Raw genomic sequence first — 22,071 nt, 5'->3', positions numbered from 1 at the left:
TCCTGGTTCCTGGCTGGCAGCACTCCAAATAAGTGTGTGTGTTTCTCCTTTCTTTATATGCAGTACAGGGATTTTAACAGGTATTCTAAAGTTGTGACCTTAAAAGCACACTAGTTAACAGATGAACTTCTATAAGATGCTGGATGGACCTTGGCTGGAGTATTGTCCCCAGTTCTAGACACTGGGGCAACACGGTGGCTCAGTGGTTAGCACTGCAGTCTCACAGTGCCAGGAACCTGGATTCAAATCCACCCTTGGGCGACTGCTTGTGTGGAGTTTGCACATTCTCCCCGTGTCTGCGTGGGTTTCCTCTGGGTGCTCTGGTTCCCTCCCACAGTCCAAAAATGTGCAGGTTAGGTGGATTGGCCATGCTAAATTGCCCGTAGTGTTCAGGGGTGTGAGGGTTATAGGGGGATGGGTCTGGGTGGGATATATCAAGGGGCAGTGTGGACTTGTTGGGCCAAAAGGGCCTGTTTCCACACTGTAGGGAATCTAATCTAATCTGAACTTTAGGATTAAAGTGAAGGTATTGAAACGTGCAGACGTGCATTATGAGAAATGGTTCTGGGGGGTAAGGAATTTCAAATGAGAAAGATAGATTTGCAAAGGTGGTGTTGATAAACGCCAAGCCAGTTGCAGAGATTATATTGAATAAAGACATCTTTTCTTTGGTGGAGAGAGTTTAACTTCCTCAGACTTACCCATTTTTACTTCAGAACCAGTGTTACAGGTGCTTCCCTACCCTTATCTGCCTTTTGTACGACAACTCACTCTGCGACTCCCTCATCCGCTCCTCACTCCCCACTAACCCCACCACACCTAGCACCTTTCCTTGCAACCTCAGGAAGTGCTACACCTGCCCCTACACCACCCTTACCTCCATCTAAGGTCCAAAGCAAACTTTCCAAATCCAACAAGGATATAACCTGTATATCCTCCAAATTGGTCTACTGTATCCATTGCTCCCAATGTGGCCTCCTCTACAATCGGTGAGACCAAACACAGACTCAAGGACTGTCTTGTGGACAATCTGCACTCTGTATGTGATAATCAACACCTTCCGGTTACTAACTAATGTAATTCCCCCTTCCACTCCCTTAATGACATGTCCATCCTGGGCCTCCTCTAATGACGCCACCTGCAAGCTGGAGGAACAACACATCATATTCTGCCTTGGGAGCCTACAGCCCCATGGCCTAAATGTGAATTTCACCAGTTTTAAAATCTCCCAACCCCAGCCTCATCCCATGTCCAACCCTCCGTCTCATCCCTGCCTCCTTGACCTGACAAGCTGTCCATTTTCTGCCCCACCTATCGTTCCTGCCCTACCGTTCCCACTGACCTTATCCCCACTATACCCTACCTGCATCCCTCTATCACCATTCCACCTACCTACCCCCAGGCCCACCCCTCCTCCTGTTTATTTCTCAGTTCCCTTCCCCCTCCCCAGTTCTGAAGAAAGGTCTTGTTTTGGTCTATCGCAGAGGTAACAGCAAACTGACCTCCCATGTTCAGTACAGAACAAATAAAACTTTCTACTCAGCATCTACCTGGCAACCTCAGAAGTATAACCACTTCATTAGTGTCTTAGTCTCCATCAGAAAAGCTCTTTTCTTTTTCTGAATATTGGCAGTAAAATTTCAATTCTCATGCTTAATAGCTCACAAATTAAATAAGCTACTCACTTAAACTGATGGTACCTGGTACGGTATTGACTTGTTCGCACATTTTACTTGGAATAGTACTGAATGCAACCATTGATATTAGCATCCCTCTAGCTTGAGGGTCTGTGGAAGTCATCCAGAGTTCCTGCTCCTAATTGCTGTAGGAAACCACTTGAAAACTGTATTTGCAAGGTTGCTTTCAGCTGTGAAACCTCTGTTGTTGAGCAATTGCAAATACTGCAGTCCATGGGGAAAATGATAAATGTGATAGAACTATCAATACAAGACCAATGCCTCCATAGAACTTTGATCTTGCTAGGGCCAAAACCTTCGGGCACGAGATGCTCGCATTGCCACATGATTAGTTATGAAGGTGTTGATTATGCTGGAGTGTGATGCTTACCTCAGAGTAGAGTGAGTCTGCTATATCCATCTTCTTCATTCTGTAAAACACATTTGCCATGTGGAAATATCCACCAGCTGTCCGAATATCAGATGCACTGAACACCTGCGTGGCATGGTAAATCTGTTGAAAATAAATATCTGCACTTGATTTCACAATTTTTAAAAGAGAGGTCACATAATGCGGGATCCATCCACCATGTTTTACTTTAAATGAAGAGTGACACTATCTTATTACATGTATACAAAACAGAAATAATTCTCAATTACTTTTTATGTTTGCCTGTTGGGCTGAAATGGCATGGGCAGGCAGAATTACAGTGTTGGTGCACTTCTAGATATTTTGGTTCAAAAATCATCCAGCCTGCAACAGTCAAAAGAAGTGTGTGAACTAATTAACGGGAACGGCAGTATTCTGCCTTAAGTAAAACTCTATCTGGATAAAACAGCCAGTCTGCTTTTAGTGCACGCAATCATTTGCCTCAGGAGCAAAAGTGTTAATACTGAGCTGCAACATAAAAGCAAGGCTAAACATATGATAGAATGGTTAGTAGGAATGAAATGAAAGATTTGGTTTCAAAATTGTTACCAGCTTCAGCAATTCAGACAAGATTCAAAGCCCTTATCATCAAATGTCGGGGCTTTCTTGGCTGAGGAGTCAAGGGGTTACTTCTGGATCCTGTGTCACAGTTAAAGTCTTTTAGAATACAGGAAGGTAAAGAATGCAGAACTTTTTAAAAAATAAACTATTATCCACTGTATATCTATATATCAAACTTCACAAATCCGTTCTGTTCCACATATGCAAAAACTAAGCTCAACTCTATTGTTCTAAGGCAATTCTCAGCTACTTACATCATCAGCAAAGTACCAGAGTGCTTTCTCGTTGTTACATTTGGCTGTGTACAAGAGGCCCAGGTTTCGGTACAATTTGTATTGGATAGCAGTAACGCACTCTGTGGTCCTCATCACTGTCCAGTGAGCCTGAGAGAGATAATTTTCTGCTTCGTCTAACTGCCCGAGTCCTGGGCAACATTCAGTACACAAAAAGATCAAATTACTCATTGAACATTAATAGAACAAACCTCAAAAATATACTATCTCAGTCGATAAGGAGCACAAAGCCATGGAGGTCAGTGTTAGAGACAAAAAAAAACTGCAAATGCTGGAATCCAAGTAGACAAACAGGAGGCTGGAAGAACACCGCAAGCCAGACAGCATCTGGAGGAAAGGAGAAGTCAACGATTCCGGTATTACCCTTCTTCAGTCCTGAAACGTTGACTTCTCCTTTCCTCCAGATAATTTCTGGCTTGCTGAGATCCCTGTATTCCCTGATTACAGGCTAGAGATCTTTGCCCGGAATGTCTGTATTTGGTTTGTTGGTATTTGTCAGTTTCAGCCAAATTTTCTGCTAACGCTAACTTTCTCAGTCCATACGTAAAAATGGCCTGGATCTTATTGTGAGCAGCAAAGCTGTGGTTTGTTCTGCTGTCTCTATTTTAAAAATATATTACTGTTGTCATAGGCCAGAGGGAAAAGAACAGTATTATTCAGGTATCAACATACCAGTCATCTAGTTTGAAATATACAAGCTGTGTCAGAGTAATATGACCTAATCTGCAATTTTACTGGGTTGCTGCAACAGGAACTTGCTGTTGGATCCACACTACAGCTGAGTGAGGGAGGCAGTTTGGAAGTACCCATAGAGAGTTGCCAATGAGGAAAAGCCACATCTCTTTTGATGTGACAATATGAAAAGTTCCATAGGAGAAATCACCCATTTCTTTGTCTGCTCAACTGTTCTGTCTCTCTTGGCTCTACCTGCACCCATCATTTACCACCACACCCCCACCCTCCAACTTATGACTTCTGCAATATAAACTGACCCTTTTCCTAGCTACAATTAGTTCTGAAGAAGGGTCACTGGAGCAGAAACATCAAGTCCCCTTTCTTTTCAGATTTTACTGCTCTGGTGAGGGAAGATTATGGTTTACACTTAGGTTGCTATGGCTTGAGAAACCTAGCAGAAACCCACCCCCTGCTAAGGAATCATTCAAGTATAAAGAACTTGTAAAGCATCAGATACTTTAAAAAAAATTGCTTTGGATGAAGGCACAGCTGACTGTGGAGCTTGCAATGTAATGAAAAATGCTGGCAGCACCAGGCTGCAATGGGAAAAATAAGGTACTGGTTGAATTCACTTCCTCTATTAATGACCAGCCATCTAGATAAACAAATCACACATAACAGAAGTAGGAAAAACAATGAGGTAAGATTGAAGCTACTCTTAAAAAGGATACCATCCAGCCACACCTCTTCCACATATGCAAAATATACATATACCAGCCTCAATGAAAAACTTTTACTTCCACTTTCAAACGTTAAGAAATGTTTACACTGTTAACATTTTGATATCTCACCTGTAGAGGGTGAACTTCCCTCTGCAATGAGCAGAGATCATTACCCCTTCCACTTCAATAAGCAATTCAGCACCAACCCCTCCTATCTCAACCTCAATACAATGAACAGAAAATGTGAGCATTCCTAAGAACCAAAATTGAAAGGTCGGATCCCAAGAATGCACTAGCAAAGAATCACGGCAAATAACTATCTCAGCTTCCCTAATAACCATGGCAAGAAACTCCTAGTTCTTCCACCAACAAAGGAAACTTGAAAGCCTCCAGATAATAAAATGTGAGGCTGGATGAACACAGCAGGCTCAGCAGCATCTCAGGAGCACAAAAGCTGACGTTTCGGGCCTAGACCCTTCTTCAGAGAGGGGGATGGGGTGAGGGTTCTGAAATAAATAGGGAGAGGGGGAGGCAGACCGAAGATGGAGAGAAAAGAAGATAGGTGGAGAGGAGAGTATAGGTGGGGAGGTAGGGAGGGGATAGGTCAGTCCAGGGAAGACGGACAGGTCAAGGAGGTGGATTGAGGTTAGTAGGTAGGAGATGGAGGTGCGGCTTGGGGTGGGAGGAAGGGATGGGTGAGAGGAAGAACAGGTTAGGGAGGCAGAGACAGGTTGGACTGGTTTTGGGATGCAGTGGGTGGAGGGGAAGAGCTGGGCTGGTTGTGTGGTGCAGTGGGGGGAGGGGACGAACTGGGCTGGTTTTGGGATGCGGTGGGGGAAGGGGAGATTTTGAAACTGGTGAAGTCCACATTGATACCATTGGGCTGCAGGATTCCCAAGCAGAATATGAGTTGCTGTTCCTGCAGCCTTCGGGTGGCATCATTGTGGCACTGCAGGAGGCCCATGATGGACATGGCTTCTAAAGAATGGGAGGGGGAGTGGAAATGGTTTGCGACTGGGAGGTGCAGTTGTTTATTGCAAACTGAGCGGAGGTGTTCTGCAAAGCGGTCCCCAAGCCTCCGCTTGGTTTCCCCAATGTAGAGGAAGCCACACCGGGTACAGTGGATGCAGTATACCACATTGGCAGATGTGCAGGTGAACCTCTGCTTAATGTGGAAAGTCATCTTGGGATAGGGGTGAGGGAGGAGGTGTGGGAGCAAGTGTAGCATTTCCTGCAGTTGCCGGGGAAGGTGCCGGGTGTGGTGGGGTTGGAGGGCAGTGTGGAGCGAACAAGGGAGTCACAGAGAGTGTGGTCTCTCTGGAAAGCAGACAGGGGTGGGGATGGAAAAATGTCTTGGGTGGTGGGGTCGGATTGTAGATGGCGGAAGTGTCGGAGGATGATGCGTTGTATCCGGAGGTTGGTGGGGCTCTCCCCCCACTGCACCACACAACCACCCCAGCTCTTTGGGGCCCTCCCCCCACTGCACCACACAACCAGCCCAGCTCTTCCCCTCCACCCACTGCATCCCAAAACCAGTCCAACCTGTCTCTGCCTCCCTAACCTGTTCTTCCTCTCACCCATCCCTTCCTCCCACCCCAAGCCGCACCTCCATCTCCTACCTACTAACCTCATCCCACCTCCTTGACCTGTCCGTCTTCCCTGGACTGACCTATCCCCTCCCTACCTATACTGTCCTCTCCACCTATCTTCTTTTCTCTCCATCTTCGGTCCGCCTCCCCCTCTCTCCCTATTTATTCCAGAACCCTCACCCCATCCCCCTCTCTGATGAAGGGTCTAGGCCCGAAACGTCAGCTTTTGTGCTCCTGAGATGCTGCTGGGCCTGCTGTGTTCATCCAGCCTCACATTTTATTATCTTGGATTCTCCAGCATCTGCAGTTCCCATTATCATTGAAAGCCTCCAGACGCTGGTTTATCGGGAAGTGGTGGTATAGCAGTACTATCACTAGATGCCTGACACACATCAAGCAAATTTTCTGCTGACATGGGCTCAAATCCCAACACAACAGATGGCGCAATTTGAATTCAATAAAAATCTGGAATTAAAATTTATCCTCAATGTATAACTACTGACAGTTGTCATAAAACCCATTTGGTCACTAATGTCCTTTAGAGAAGGAAATCTACACTCTTTACTTGTTCTGGTCTACATGTGACTCCAGATCCCTCTCTTAACTGCACTCTTAACTGCCCCATAGACAATTAGGAGGGCCAATAAATGCTGTTCTAATCACTAATGGCTACAGCCCATGAGTGAAAGAAAAAACATTCCTCCTACACACAGCAGATATTGATAGTGACTTCTTTCAACTTCTTTTGAGCTCAATATACCTTCCAGCCCTAATATTTAAAAAAAAAATCATTTTCCAGTCACTCAGATACAACTCACTGTCACACATGCCTGAACTGAAACCTTCCCTTCTGCAACAATACTGCTCTGAATGGAAAAAAATAATGACCATCTCATCAAAGTTCAAATTGGTATCAAGTGCAGACCCTGCCATCCTCTGTTTTCTTCTGGGTTTCAGCTGTGTCAAATGGTAGCACTCTAATTCAGAAGATATAATTTAAATCCTAGTTCAGGATTTGAGGAAATATTTTCAATTGACTCAACAGTTCTTTCCAGTTATTCACTCTATGCTGTTATTAAAAAAGTGCTTCCTCAAGTCAATACTGGTTAGCCTAGCCCTAGCTATAATTTTATGACCCCCCACCCCCAACACCTCGTACTGGACTGATTTACCAAAGGAAAGAATTTCTCTCTGTTGCCCTTATCATCTTTGGCACTTCAATTAGAACACCCAATAATCCACTGTACTTTACTGAATCCAAACTTAGTCTATGCACCATCCTCGTACTTTAACCTCTTTATATTAGGTATCATTGTGAATGGTGATGGACAATTAAAACTCTCTGGAGGAGGTAGCTTCACAAATATGCCCATCCTCAATGATGTAAGAGCTCAACACATCCATGCGAAAGAAAAGGCTGAAATAAATCTTCAGCCAGAAGTACCTAGAGGATGATACATTTCAGTCTATTCCAGTGGTTCCCAGCATTAGATATCAGTCTTCAGCCAATTCAATTCAGTCCACGTGATATCAAGAAATGGTTAGATGCACTGATACTGCAAAGAAAATGGGCCCTGACAACGTTCCAGCAATTGTACTGAAAGCTTGTGCTCTGTTACTTGCTACTCCCCTAGCAAAGCTCTTCCAGTATAGTTACAACACTGGCACTACCTGATAAAGTGGAAAATTTCCCAGGTTTGTCCTGTACACAAAAAGCAGGATAAATTCAACCTGTCCAATTACCACCCCATCAATTTGCTCTCCATCATCAGCAAAGTGATGAAAGTTATCAAGCAGTACCAGCTCAGAATAACCTGCTCAGTGATGCCCAATTTGTGTTCTGCCAGGACCACTCAGCTCTTGACCTCATCACAGTCTTAGTTTAAACATGGATAAAAGAGCGGAATTCCAAAGGTTCGGGGAGAGTGACAGCCCTTGACATCAAGGCCACATTTGACTCAGTGTGGCATCAAGAAGCCCTAACCAAAGTAGAATCAGTGGATATCTGGGGGAAAATTCTCTGTTGTTTGGAGTCATAGAGTGATAGAGCGTGGAAACAGACCCTTTGGACCAACTCATCCATGCTGACCAATATCCTAACTGATCTAGTCCCAGTTGACAGCATTTGGTCCATACCCTTCTAATTTATGTGCACATCCAGATACCTTTTGTAGTGATTGTAACAAGGTCAGCCAGATGGACTTCATAGAATATGAGTTCCCTTATTAGGGCTGTTAATCTGGTCCAATCAGAGAGTTTTGGTTGATAGATAAGAGCAGGCGTGTCAGATGTCCTGTTCATTTTAAGAGCTGCCTCTGAGGGAGGTGGAATAATGTCAATGACACTCTATTTGTAAATAAAGAGTGACTTGATGACAGGATACCAGCCTCAGTGGAGTTATTTCACCTTTTATATGTTGTAATTGTACCAGCTTCCACCACCTCCTCTGGCAGTTCATTCTATACACGTACTACCCTCTGCTTGAAAAAGATGCCCCTCAGGTGCTTTTTTAAATTTTCCTCTCTCACTTTAAACTTCTGCCCTCTAGTTTTGGACTCCCCTACACTGGGAAAAAGACCTTTGCTATTCATCCTATACATCCACTTCATGATATAATAAGCCTCTATAAGGTCAATCCTCAGACTCCGGATCCACAGGGTAAAAAAGGCCCAGAGTCATACCTGACAAATAGGAAAATGGTTGTATTGATGGAAGTCAGTCATCTCGGCTCCAGGATGTCTCTGCAGGTGTTCCTCAGGGTAATGTCTAAGGCCCAACCATCTTTAGCTGCATTATCAATGACCTCCTTCCATCATGGTGTCAGACATGGGGACGTTTGCCAATGTTTGGACAATGTTTAGCACCATTCATGACTCTTAGTTACTGAAGCAACCCATGTTCACAAGCAACAAATTCACATAATAGTCAGGCTTGGGCTGACAAATGACAAGTAACATTTGCACCACACAAATACCAGGCAATGACCATTTCCAAGAAGGGACAATCTAACCACGGCCTTTTGACATTCAATGGTGTTACCCACAAGCCCCCACTATTAACATCTTTGGGGTTACCATTGACCAGAAATTCAACTAGGCTTGCGAGATAAACATAGAGACTAGAAGGGCAAGTCAGAGGCTAGGAATACTGCACTGAATAACTCACCTCCTGACTCCCACAACATATCCACCATCTACAAGGCACAAGTCAGGAGTGTGATGGGATACTCCCTGCTTGTCTGGATGAGTGCAGTTCAAACAACACTCAACAGACTTGACACCATCCAAGACAAAGTAGCCCACTTGACTGGCACCACATCAACAAGCATCCACTCTCCACCACCAGTACTTATTAGTAGTAGTACTATCCACAAAATACACTGCAGAAATTCACTAAGGATCCTTACATAGCACCTTACAAACCCATAACCACTTCCATCTAGATGGACAAGGGCAACAGATACATGGAAACACTATCACTCGTAAGCTTCTCTCTAAGACACTCACCATCCTGACTTGGAAATATATTGCTGTTTCTTCATTGTCATTGTGTCAAAATCCTGGAATTATCTCCCTAAGGGTACTGTTGGTCAACCTACAGCACATGGACGACATCATTTCAAATAAACAGCTCACCACCACCACCATCTCAACAGCATCCAGGGATGAGCAATAAATGCTGGCCAACCATATCCCACGTGTGAATAATAAAAAATATTCTGGCAGATCTGCTGTGCAATATATCCTTCATGAGGTACAGTGTCCAGGACTAAATGACTCTAACAGATTAATCCACACCTTCTAACTTCTAGTCCTTTATATTCCATTCTCCTTGGTGTAAAGACCAACATGCACTATCTTTCAAAATTAATTTTGTACTATCCACTAGCTTTTAGCTATTTCTGTTCTCGGACCACTGAATCTCATAATTTACAATATGATCTGATTTCTTTCACAGTTTCAAAGTGGATGATTTGATCAGCTCATTCTGACAGTTCAATAAGTGTTCAGTTCTACACAAGTGAGAAGTCCTCAAATAAGACAGAAGGCATTCTTACCAATACTGGCCTCTGCCAAGAGTAATTGTGAAGGCACTAGCTCAGCAGAGGTGTTGCCATAAACGGCATTTGCAAAGCGCAGAGACTGCAAGGCTCCAGGGATTGCTTCCTCATGTTTACCCTCAAAAAGAAGCTTCTGGGCCACCGTGCGGGTCAAATTAATGAGGTGTTTCTGTAAATCAGCGAGAGCATTAGACAAATCTTAAGCTTAAGTAATGATATCAGAGATAATGGGAGCTGCAGATGCTGGAGAATACAAGATAATAAAGTGTGGAGCTGGACGAACACAGCAGGCCAAGCAGCATCTGAGAGGCACAAAAGCTGACGTTTCAGGCCTAGACCCTTCATCAGAGAGGGGGATGGGGTGAGGGTTCTGAAATAAATAGGGAGAGAGGGGGAGGCGGACCGAAGATGGAGAGAAAAGAAGATAGGTGGAGAGGAGAGTATAGGTGGTGAGGTAGGGAGGGGATAGGTCAGTCCAGGGAAGACGGACAGGTCAAGGAGGTGGGATGAGGTTAGTAAGTAGGAAATGGAGGTGTGGCTTGAGGTGGGAGGAAGGGATGGGTGAGAGGAAGAACAGGTTAGGGAGGCAGAGACAGGCTGGGCTGGTTTTGGGATGCGGTGGGGGAAGGAGAGATTTTGAAGCTGGTGAAGTCAACATTGATACCATTGGGCTGCAGGGTTCCCAAGCGGAATATGAGTTGCTGTTCCTCCACCTCTTCCTCCGTTACATTGATGACTGTATCGGCGCCGCCTCTTGCTCCCCAGAGGAGCTCGAACAGTTCATCCACCTCACCAACAGCTTCCACCCCAACCTCAAGTTCACCTGGGCCATCTCCAACACACTCCTCACCTTCCTGGACCTCTCAGTATCCATCTCAGGTAACCAGCTAGAAACTGATGTCCATTTCAAGCCGACCGACTCCCACAGCTACCTAGAATACATCTCCTCCCACCCACCCTCCTGCAAAAATTCCATCCCCTATTCCCAATTCCTCCGCCTCTGCCGCATCTGCTCCCACGATGAGGCATTCCACTCCCGCACATCCCAGCTGTCCAAGTTCTTCAAGGACCGCAAATTTCCCCACGCGGTGGTCGAGAACGCCCTTGACCGCGTCTCCCGCATTTCCCGCAACACATCCTTCACAACCTGCCCCCGCCACAACTGCCCCAAGAGGATCCCCCTCGATCTCACACACCACCCCACCAACCTCCGGATACAAAGCATCATCCTCCAACACTTCCGCCATCTACAATCCGACCCCACCACGCAAGACATTTTTCCATCCCCACCCTTGTCTGCCTTCCGGAGAGACCACTCTCTCCGTGACTCCCTTGTTCGCTCCACACTCCCCACCAACCCCACCACACCCGGCACCTTCCCCTGCAACCGTAGGAAGTGCTACACTTGTCCCCACACCTCCTCCCTCACCCCCATCCGAGGCCCCAAGATGACTTTCCATATTAAGCAGACGTTCACCTGCACACCTGCCAATGTGGTATATTGTATCCATTGTACCCGGTGTGGCTTCCTCTACATTGGGGAAACCAAGCGGAGGCTTGGGGACCGCTTTGCAGAACACCTCCGCTCGGTTCGCAATAAACAAGTGCACCTCCCAGTCGCAAACCATTTCCACTCCCCCCTCCCATTCTTTAGATGACTTGTCCATCATGGGCCTCTTGCAGTGCCACAATGATGCCACCCGAAGGTTGCAGGAACAGCAACTCATATTCCGCTTGGGAACCCTGCAGCCCAATGGTATTAATGTGGACTTCACCAGCTTCTAAATCTCCCCTTCCCCCACTGCATCCCAAAACCAGCCCAGTTCGTCCCCTCCCCCCACTGCACCACACAACCAGCCCAGCTCTTCTCCTCCACCCAGTACATCCCAAAACCAGTCCAACCTGTCTCTGCCTCCCTAACCTGTTCTTCCTCTCACCCATCCCTTCCTCCCACCCCAAGCCGCACCTCCATCTCCTACCTACTAACCTCAATCCACCTCCTTGACCTGTCCGTCTTCCCTGGACTGACCTATCCCCTCCCTACCTCCCCACCTATACTCTCCTCTCCACCTATCTTCTTTTCTCTCCATCTTTGGTCCGCCTCCCCCTCTCTCCCTATTTATTCCAGAACCCTCTCCCCATCCCCCTCTCTGATGAAGGGTCTAGGCCCGAAACGTCAGCTTTTGTGCTCCTGAGATGCTGCTTGGCCTGCTGTGTTCATCCAGCTTCACACTTTATTATCTTAAGTAATGATATTTTTGTTCAATAGAGTTATGTTAGCACAGCAGGCAGTTAAATTGATTTACTGACAAGCATCCGGGTACCAAACAGCCAATTTAAAACTTTTTTTGTGACACATTGGATGAGGGTTTCAGAACATACAAACTTGGGCAGCACAGAGTTGGCTGAGGTCACAGCGGCTGAAGTAGGCAACCTTGGTGAGGGAGTGGATGCGTAGTCAGCAGCTCAGCTTAGGATCCACTTTGACTCCAAGTTTGCAAACAAGACGAAAGCAATATACTAAATTGATGTTCTAGTACTGTACTACAGAAATGCAAATTTTAAAATATTAGACATTAAACTGAGGCTTGTCCCTTACTTATTTGTATGTAAACTATCTGTGGCTGTATTTGAAGAACATGGGACAATCTGGTCAAAGCTATTAGAAACATTACCTAGTCTATCCATTACAGTCACTGTGGGCACTTGTTAATTGACCATATGTTATTTATAACAATGATTGCATATCCTGAACTAGAACTGTTAATGTGGATCTCAGGTAGACACAGGATTTGACTTGGCTCAGGCTGCGCTTGCCTCATGGTCGTTATCCTGGAAGCACTCACTGTTTAAGACCACATAACTGGAATAGTACTGAAGGGCTGCTAGTTCTGTAGAAACTGTATCCACAGCATGATACAGTATCTCAAGTGCCTTCAGAAGAGGAAACTGGATCAACAATAAATTACTGAATGAATATGAAAGCGGCTTAATACACCTGTCTCTGGATCATCTGCTCCTCATTGTGTTTTCTCTCTTTTGCAGAGCTAAGGAATGCCGGTGCTGTCCGTATTGGAATCAGGAGCTGGCAAATCTTCTCATGGATTCCATTCCAATCTGCCTCTTGGTGTGCTACATCACTGATAGAAGACAAACACAGACATATTCTTGACAGACTATCCTTGAAAAAAACAAGTTACATTTGTTGATGTAGTTTAATAAAAACAAACACATTGTTGATCCAATGAAAGAACTTGCATATCACATCAGAAATATCCCAATGCACATCCTATATATTTATCACTATTAGTTTGTAGATAATTGATAGAGTGATTTTGTACATAGAAATGCCTTATAAAGAGCAGCAAGCCAAATGACTGATGAATCTTATTTTGGTTTTGGATGAAAGTGAAATATTGGCCAAGTGAATTTTCTGCTTTTTTTTAATGGTGCCAAAGGATCTTTTAGTATGCAGCAGAACAACTGAATCAAGCAGACAGAATCTGTGAAACACATCAGATGGTACAGTATATCTTCTTTGAAACGGCAATCTAGATTAACCCTCAAGTCTTGCAATGAATTTGCAGCAGTCTGATTCAAAGACAAGATAACATCAAACAAGCCCGCTAGCATTTAAATATATCCCATTAATTCCACAAACAATTCCTGATCTTAAAGTTGCTATCGTTTTTAAGCAATGAACAGAGACCTGGTGATCTGACTTGAAAGGAGGAGAAACTAGACAAAGAATACTCCTATAGGTTTGGAAGTCACAGATTGCCCAAAAAGGGGGTTGAACTCAGTGATTTCAAAGTATTTATTAAGCACTTTATTGAAAAGCAACATTTCAAAAAATATTAGCTTATTAAAGCAATCTAGGTAGGAAAAGCATAAGATCATGACAGCTAAGAATAGTTTGACAGTCCAGGAGGGTGAAGGCATTTACGGTGCAGTGTGGGTATTGATTTCTATAGCTTGTCAGCTGCTTTCTGCCCAAAAGATATAATGCAGCAGATGGGCCTGCAACAACTGATTAATGCCAGATTCCAGGCCTATTGACATGCTTATACATTTCTATTATACTGATAATTGTGATGCACTGTTTCTGGGAGGCTGGAGTTCCCTGGTGTGCCAAGGCAATTTTGCTTCATTTCAATGTTCTTGTGTTCTGCTGACAGCTTTACATTTTACATATTCATGTTTGATTTGATTTATTACTGTCATGTGTACCGAGGTACAGTGAAAAGTGTTGTCTTACATGCTTTACTGGCAGATCGTACTATACAAGTGCATCAGGGTAACAGAACAAAGTGCAGGATAAAATGTTGCAGCTGCTGTGAACGTACGTAGAGAGATCAACATTAACATTAAAGAGGTCCATTCAAAAGCCTAATAAGAGCAGGGAAGAAGCTTGAATCTGTTTATATGTGTAGACAAATTTTTATATTCTCTACCTGATGGAAGAGGTTGGAAAAGATCATAACTGGGTTGGGAGAGACCTTTGATTATGTTGGTTGCTTTCCTGATGCAATGGGAAGTATAGATTAAGTCAGTGGTTGGGAGGCTGGTTTGCATGATGGACTGGGCTGTGTTCACCACTCTGTAATTTCTTTTGCTCTTGGGAAGAGCTGTTGCCATACCATGCAGTTATGCATCCAGATTGGATGCTTTCTATACTGCATCTATAAAAATTTGACAGAATCTATATGGACATGCCAAATTTCCTTTGCTTTATGAGGTGAGTAAAGGTATTGCTGTGTTTTCTTGACTGCAGAATCAATGTGGATGGACAGGACAGGCTGCTGGTGATCTTCACGCCCAGGAACTTGACACTGTCGACTACTCCACCTCAGTATCCATTGATGGAGAGACGGGTGTATGCTCCACTCCACTTCCTGAATTCAATGACCAGCTTCTTTATTTTGATGTTGATGGAGGGATGTTGTCTTTACAACATGTAGGGCCAGGGAGATGGCCTCTACCGTGGCTCTATTGCACCAATAAATGAATTACAAGGGATCAATGCAGTCTGAGAGGCAGGAGTTGATGTGAGCCATGACCAAATTCTTGAAGCACTTCATTTTTACAAATGTCAGAGCCACTGGGCAGTAGTCATCAAGGCATGCTGCATGATTTTTCTTTGGCACTGGGACGATGATGGTTTCTTGAAGCAGGTGGACTTCAAATCATAGTAAGGAGAGGTTGAAGATGTCCGAGAATACTCCCACCAAGTGGTCTGCACAGATCTGAGTGCACAGCTGGGGAATCAATCAGGCGTGGTTGCTTTCCATGGACTCACCCTTAAGGAGGCCATTATAGCATATGCAGTGGTGACTAAGGGTACAGGTGCATCCGAGGCTGTTAGGATAGGTGACATTGTTTCACTGCCCCTCTGTTCAAAGTGACAGTTGAATGCATTGAGCTCATTGGGTAGAGATGTATTATTGTCTATGATTCTGGTTGACTTTGTTTTGTAGCAAGTTATGACATATAAGTCTTGCCACAAATGATGGGTCTGGGTCTTAAGCTTAGTTAGGTATTGCCTCTTGGCGTCCCTGATGGCCTTATGAATGTCATACCTGATTTCCGTATAAGTTAGGGTTGCCTGACTAGAACACCTCAGACCTGGACTTTGGTAGGACGTGGATCTCCTGGTTCATCCATGGTTTCCGTTTGAGAAACAGTTGGATTAATTTCTTTGGCACAAAGTCATCTACATACTTACTAATGAAGTCTATAATGGTAGTGACACACTTGGTTAGGTTGGCCACTGAATTATTGAATATGGACCAGTCCATGGATCCTAAGCAGTCCAGTAAAAGCCCTTCTGTTTCCTCAGACCAATGCTGCACTACTTTCTGTATTGGGTCCTCTTGCTGCATTTTTCAGCTTGTAAGTGGAGGACCACAGCGTCATTGTTTGATTTTCCAAAATGTGGGCAGGGGATGGAGTAGTAGGCATCTTTTATGGTTGTGTAGCAATGGAGAAGGATGTTAAGACCACTAGTGGTACAGGAAACATGTTGGTGGAATTTTGGTAGTGCACTTTTGATGGCTCGATTGAAATCACTGGCTATGATGAACAAGGCTTTCATCTCACGACTGTTTATAGCACTGTATACTTCATCAAGTATACTCTTCATTTTTGCATTGGGTAGGAGATAGACCACTGTCAGGATAGTGGCGATGCACTCATAGTATGGATGGCATTTCACCATTAAATATACCAGGGCTGGGGAGCAGTGACTGTGATATTTTCTTTCTGTGTATGGATCAATTTTGAGAGGAAACATGTCCCATTTGAGCAACATGTGCAGCCTAGAAAACCCTACAATGCCAGTATGTCCAAATGCACAACTATATTACGAGGGTGGAGATACCATTACGGAAAATAATTAAAGGAATTAGTTGCAGGACGGGTGGGCATGGATTTTGAAGGCAGCAGCACACTTTTATAAAAAGTTAAAGTAGAAGGCAAAAATTTGAAGAGCAGATTGCAAGGTGAGAGGGTGGGATTTTGGGAAGATATATAATGGTGGTCTTTTTCTTTACTCACCAGTAATAAGTTACCCTGCACTGGGAGCACATAACATGGGCAGTCTTCTGGCACATCTCACACTCTAATTTAACACCTTTGGGGTTAGAAAGCGGATAAACAGGAGAACTCAGCATCTCGGTGTTGCTCGAAAATCTCTTTCAGCCTGCGATGTGCTGTGGTTGCTAGGGACTTCGAACCCGTTGTTAAGGACTCCGACTTCTGAACCCGGGAGCACGTCTAAAGAACTTCCCCCACCCCAAACCAGCTGATCAGTTCGTAAAATGAAACTAAACGCAAATGAACAGGGCAATAAAACCTATAAGTGAATTCGCGTTTAAAGATTAAAATGGGTGGCCATCCCGAGTTGTGTGGGCTGGGAGTAGTCGTTGTTGTTGCGGGGCGGGGTGGGGACCGGTTGGTGTGGGGACGGTGTTCACCCGAACGTTTACGGAGCTGGGACCAGTTGTCATGGCGGCGGCGCTGTTCGAGACGGAGTGGAACGACTTTTTCTCGGATTGCGTCCCGCCGCCTCATGCGGACAGCTCGGCCGAGGCGATGGCCGAGTTCGCGGTGCGGCACGCCGAGCAGGGCCGCAGGGTGGTGCTGGTGACCTCGGGGGGCACCAAGGTGCCGCTGGAGTCGCGGACCGTCCGCTTCCTCGACAACTTCAGCAGCGGCTGGCGCGGCGCCGTCTCGGTCGAATATTTCCTCGGCCTGGGCTACGCCGTGGTTTTCCTGCACCGCCACCGCTCCCTGTACCCCTTCTCCCGGCGCTACGCCGGCCTCAACATGCTCGATGCGCTGACAGCCGTGCTGGACAAGAAAACTACCTGCTGGCGGGTGGAAGCTAACCAGGCGATGCTGCCCGACATCGTACCGGTGCTGCAACGCTATGTGACGGTGCGAGAGGCCGGCCTGCTCCTTCCCGTAGAGTTCAGCACCTTATCCGACTACTTGTACCTGCTACGGGCGGCGGCTCAGGCGCTCAACTCCATTGGTATGGAAATCAGTTGTTAATCTGTAGGTAAAGGATGACTGTACACTTGGCAGAGATGACACACTTTTTAAAAAAGTTACATTTTGCCTGCTGTATCCATCATAAAGTGGCATTTTTGTGTCGTTTTCCTTATTTCCTAAAGTGGCAGGGGACAGCCTGCAACAATGAGTTCTTCCATTAACAGTTTATGAAATTGCTTCATTTGCCGCAGGACAGCCATGTTCGGTTAACTGTACGATTCTTAAAAGGCGCTTTGCTGAGAAAAATGTTTTTCCCAGGTGGAATCACAAAGCTTCTGCTTAAAAGCTCAGCCATTTACGCCTGATGATGAGATTTGTTTTTATGCAGAGGGTCGTGAATCCATGGAATTATATACTGCATAAATGTTCAGAGGGTGAATATTTTCGAACTGAAGGTGATCGATTTTGGGGTTCTGTGGGAAGATGAAGTTAAGGTAGAAGATCAGCCATAATCACATTGAATGGTGAAGTGGGCTCGAAGTACCAAATGGTTCATGCTCCTATTTCATATGTTCACATTCCACAAATCATAGACCTGAAGTTTAATCCTACTAGGGTAATCTATTTCAGCCTTGGCTACATACCAGAACTCTGCCTACAATTCTGTGGCAAGGAGTTCCAAAGAGACGCAACCCTCAAGAAGTTCCTCATCTTAATTTCAAATTTGTTCCACATTATTCTGAGATTGTGAGCTCTGGTTTGAGACTCTCCCGAAAAGGGGAAAAAAATCCTCTCAGCATCTACTCTGTCGAGCCCCTGAAGAATCGTGTGTGTTTCACTGAGATTACCTCCTCTTCTAAACTCCACTGAGTAGAGTTCAAACCTGTTTAGACACTATTTGTAAGACAATCCCTCCGTAGCAGGGATCATCCTAATGAACCTCCTCTGAATTGCTTCCAATTAAATGATATCTTTCCTTACTTATCAAAGACCAAAATTACACCCAATACTCCAGCTGTGGTCTCACTACCACCTTGCATTTTGCAATAAGACTTCCTATTAACTTGTTTTTCCTAATCAACTTATTCAGAGATGTTACTACACACCTCTGGAGCAGATGGGACTTGAACCTGGGTTTCTCAGTCTAGGGTAGGGATACAACTACTACACCACAAGAGTCCCTTCTCTACTCTTATACTTCAAACCCCTTGAAATAAGGGCCAACATTCCATTAGTCTTCCTGATACCTGCTGCATCTGTGCTATTCATGCACAGGTACCCCCAAGTTCCTTTGTGATGCAGCTTACTCTTCATTTAAATGGCTTTTTTTCCCCTCCCTTCCAAAATGAACAGCTTCACATTATGCACAATTTGCCAACTTCTTGCACAACTGCTTAACCTATTACTGTCTGTGTAAACTGTTTGTCTCCATCTTGCGACATGCCTATCCACCTACTAATTGACTATAAAATCTAAATATTGGTAATGGTAACTGTGAAACTGCCAGATTGATATAAAATCCAGAAAATGTTGGAGAAATTCAGGCAGGCAACAACTAAAGAGAGAAAAAGTCAATATTGAGCTGGTTATGCTCCTTCAGCATGGACGTTATAGGAGACTCAAATGTTAACTCAGTTTCTCTTTCCACAGATGCTGCCAGACCTTAATTTCTGCAGTATTTTGTGTGTTTCAGATGTCTGGTATCTGCAGTATTTTTCTCTTATGTGTTTAAAAACCCATCTGGTTTACTAATGTCCCGTAAAAGGAAGTATGCTATTCTTCAAATGTTAACAGCAAAATAACAAAATGCAAGGAGGAAAATTATGAATTTTTTTTTAAGAAGCACTTTCTCAACCTAACCCACCACCTTCAATATTTCATGCATATACATCTGGACATCCCTCTGCTCCTGCACCTCCTTTAAAGTGTATCCATTATTTTGTAGTGCCTTCTCATTTTTCCTGCCAAAATGAAATTAGTTCACATTTCTCTGCTTTCTACTCCGTAACCTGGAGCTCACCCCAAATTCAATGATTTGTATTCTAAGCTACATGAAATCCTAAGCCGACTTCAGTGGGTCCTAGTTCAGCAGTACTTCAATTTTAAAAATTGTCTCATCCTTATTTTCTAATTTCTCTATCTCTTGGCTCTGCTGATCTCATTAGCTTCCACCAATCCCACAACTATTTGAAATATTTGCACATCACCAAATTCTGGGATTCCATATTTCAATTGCTTCATTATTGGCTGCCATGCTTTCAGTAAATAGCAGTGAAACAAAGTCCAGATTCATTATTAGTGAGGAGATAAATATTGGCCAGGACGTTCTGCTGACCACACCAGCTCTTCTAAGTGATACCACATAGTATCTTTTGCATCCCTGAAGGGTCAGACAGGACCACAGTTTAATATTGCACCCATAAGATACACCTTAAGCAGTGCAGAACTCCCTTAGTACTAGAGAACTGTCTTGGGGCAATTTATAATGGACAAATGGTACGCAAAGAAGAAGCCTGGTCAAAACTAAAGGATGTTAGGCTGAAAGCTGTTTTCTCTATTTAGATTTCCATGTGGAGGATTATATAAACTAGGAAATTAACTTTCATGTTTTAAAAAAATGAAACTGGAAATACAACTTGTCCTTGCATTAAATTTGCACAAAAAAAACTTTCCATTACCTACAGCACGCAAGTCAGGAATGTGATTACTTCGGTTTGTTCTTTTATAAGGGTAGTCACTTCATTCCAGTTATAAATGTAATTTTTTTTTGTTAGATTTGGGTGTCCACAAAGACCAAGTATCCAGAATTTAGGTAGATTGCTCTTCCAGTTTAGTCTATGAGCAAAGAACAAGTGCTCAAACCCATTATGTAATTTGGTTCCATTTAATAAAGTATAACGCCTACAAATCATAGTACACAATGAATGTGAAAATCTAAGCATGCAAAGTACCCTTTCATATTTAGGCAACATTCCTTTATAAATCAGGTGATTTGTAACTCTTGTTCTGCAGGACCAAAAGCCATGTTCTACCTCGCAGCAGCTGTGTCTGATTTTTTCATTCCTGCCTCTGAGATGCCAGAACATAAAATTCAGTCAGGTGCTAGTCCTCTGCAGGTAAGGAAGAGCTGTACTATACCTGAAAAGCAGTGCTTGTTGGAACACCAATCATAATCCTCTCTCACAGTAAAATTAACAGCTTGAGTTAAACTTGCATAATTTTCTATTTCCAGTTGAAACTTTGCGAACACGCAAAAACTGTTTAAGACATGGGAGAACCTTTAGAGCAAGGCTTCTTTCAAAGTCTTGCAAATGTATATGATGTAAGCTTTGTTTTTTTTTCCTTTAAAAGAACTTCTTTTTTATAGCTAACTATGCAAATGGTTCCCAAGATGCTTACCCCTCTCGTGAAAGACTGGGCTCCTCAGGCATTTATCACATCCTTCAAGTTGGAGACTGATCCTTCACAGCTGGTTGTACGAGCACGTAAAGCTTTAGAAACTTACAGACATCAGGTTGTAGTTGCCAACGCTCTTGAAACACGGAGGGTGTTTGTTGTCATAGTAACTGCTGATTCTCAAACTGACCTGGCACTTTCAGAGAACGAAGTGAAGCAACACCATGAAATCGAAGAGAAGATTGTGAAACACTTGAGTGAATGCCACACTAATTTTATAGAGAAAAGCAACAATCCTAAATAGATGTTTTTCATGACGCAGCTGAGTTAGAGGAATAATTGTATGATAATTGAGAGAGAATTGTTAAAGTGCTACTTTTTTTTTAAAAAAATGAAAACTTGCATATGTGAATAAAGCCAGCTGGGAGATCTGGCATTATACTCAATAAAAGTTTTCAAAACCAAGTAATAATATGTAGTTTGAGCTAACATTAAAACTTAGCTTCTGACTGCACTAGGATTTCCTCCTCAAAACCATCATGGACTGATAAAATGGCACTGCAGAGTCTGTGCGCTATTTTAGGCCTCAAATGGAAAATACAGAACTTTTCTGTATCTATCAGGCATGTAACTCCATCAAATTTAGTGACAAAGAGTTGACATTATTGGTGTGATTACTATTTATTCTGTATCTTATGAATTAGTTTCTGGTGCTGTGTTTGGGACCTTTACCGCAGCTGGATTATTGGAATAGGGCAAAACTGTTTTTACCAATATAGTTAGTAAATTTACTGGATGTTGTAAGCTGTGAACTAACTAGAAAAGAATTTTGTAGCAGAAGTCTGAGATACAGTTCTTGCAAGTATGACCAAAAACAAAGCTGTAGGCGTCTCTTGATCCTGAACTGAAATAAAATACAATGTATATTAATAAACTTATGCCGTTTGTGATTTTCCTCCTTTGGCAATGACTGCTACTCCTTATCAGTACATTTAGATGGATGAGAGATGTAATGTTCATTTAATTAGTAGGATTGAATATTCAACACTTTTCCTTCTCATCTCCTGTAGGTGCTGATTCTTGGTAGAAAACAACCAGTTCTATTCTGAGAATCTAAAGTGAATTTTGATGACCAAATCCAATCTTTGACTTGTCCGAAGTGCATACACCTTTCG

General features: G+C 43.8%; 2 protein-coding genes across 3 annotated transcripts in view; one reads left to right on the top strand and one right to left on the bottom strand.

Annotated features, from left to right (window-relative positions):
* zmynd12 (zinc finger, MYND-type containing 12) overlaps window positions 1-17,074 on the bottom strand; it is a 38,735-nt gene extending 21,661 nt beyond the window's left edge. Inside the window, exons 1-5 of one of the 2 annotated variants that reach the window (XM_048561770.1) lie at window positions 16,562-17,074; window positions 13,005-13,146; window positions 10,004-10,175; window positions 2,922-3,091; window positions 2,068-2,190 (exon numbers count right to left, since the gene is read on the bottom strand). In XM_048561770.1, coding sequence (XP_048417727.1) covers window positions 2,068-2,190; window positions 2,922-3,091; window positions 10,004-10,175; window positions 13,005-13,146; window positions 16,562-16,677 — 723 coding nt within the window. In that variant the 5' untranslated portion in view covers window positions 16,678-17,074. The remainder of the gene's footprint in view (window positions 1-2,067; window positions 2,191-2,921; window positions 3,092-10,003; window positions 10,176-13,004; window positions 13,147-16,561) is intronic. The other variant, XM_048561769.2, reaches the window with a different exon arrangement.
* ppcs (phosphopantothenoylcysteine synthetase) lies at window positions 16,969-21,830 on the top strand. The gene is made up of 3 exons (XM_048561771.2): window positions 16,969-17,540; window positions 20,513-20,616; window positions 20,868-21,830. Exons 1-3 carry the CDS (start codon window positions 17,012-17,014, stop codon window positions 21,198-21,200), a joined length of 966 nt encoding a protein of 321 aa, XP_048417728.1. The 5' UTR covers window positions 16,969-17,011; the 3' UTR covers window positions 21,201-21,830.
* Window positions 21,831-22,071: the final 241 nt, after the last annotated feature.

Source organism: Stegostoma tigrinum, chromosome 28, assembly GCF_030684315.1.
Source record: "Stegostoma tigrinum isolate sSteTig4 chromosome 28, sSteTig4.hap1, whole genome shotgun sequence".
Taxonomy (NCBI): domain Eukaryota; kingdom Metazoa; phylum Chordata; class Chondrichthyes; order Orectolobiformes; family Stegostomatidae; genus Stegostoma; species Stegostoma tigrinum.
Note: the sequence above shows the minus strand (reverse complement) of the source record. Positions and strands in the feature narration are given on the sequence as shown.

What these genes read in the sequence shown, in the direction of transcription:
- ppcs (XM_048561771.2), top strand. Translation starts at nt 17,012, where the DNA reads ATGGCGGCGGCGCTGTTCGAGACGGAGTGGAACGACTTTTTCTCGGAT. An exon ending in TCAGGCGCTCAACTCCATTG is followed by an intron (nt 17,541 to 20,512) that starts GTATGGAAATCA and finishes CTTGTTCTGCAG; the next exon opens with GACCAAAAGCCATGTTCTAC. An exon ending in CAGGTGCTAGTCCTCTGCAG is followed by an intron (nt 20,617 to 20,867) that starts GTAAGGAAGAGC and finishes TCTTTTTTATAG; the next exon opens with CTAACTATGCAAATGGTTCC.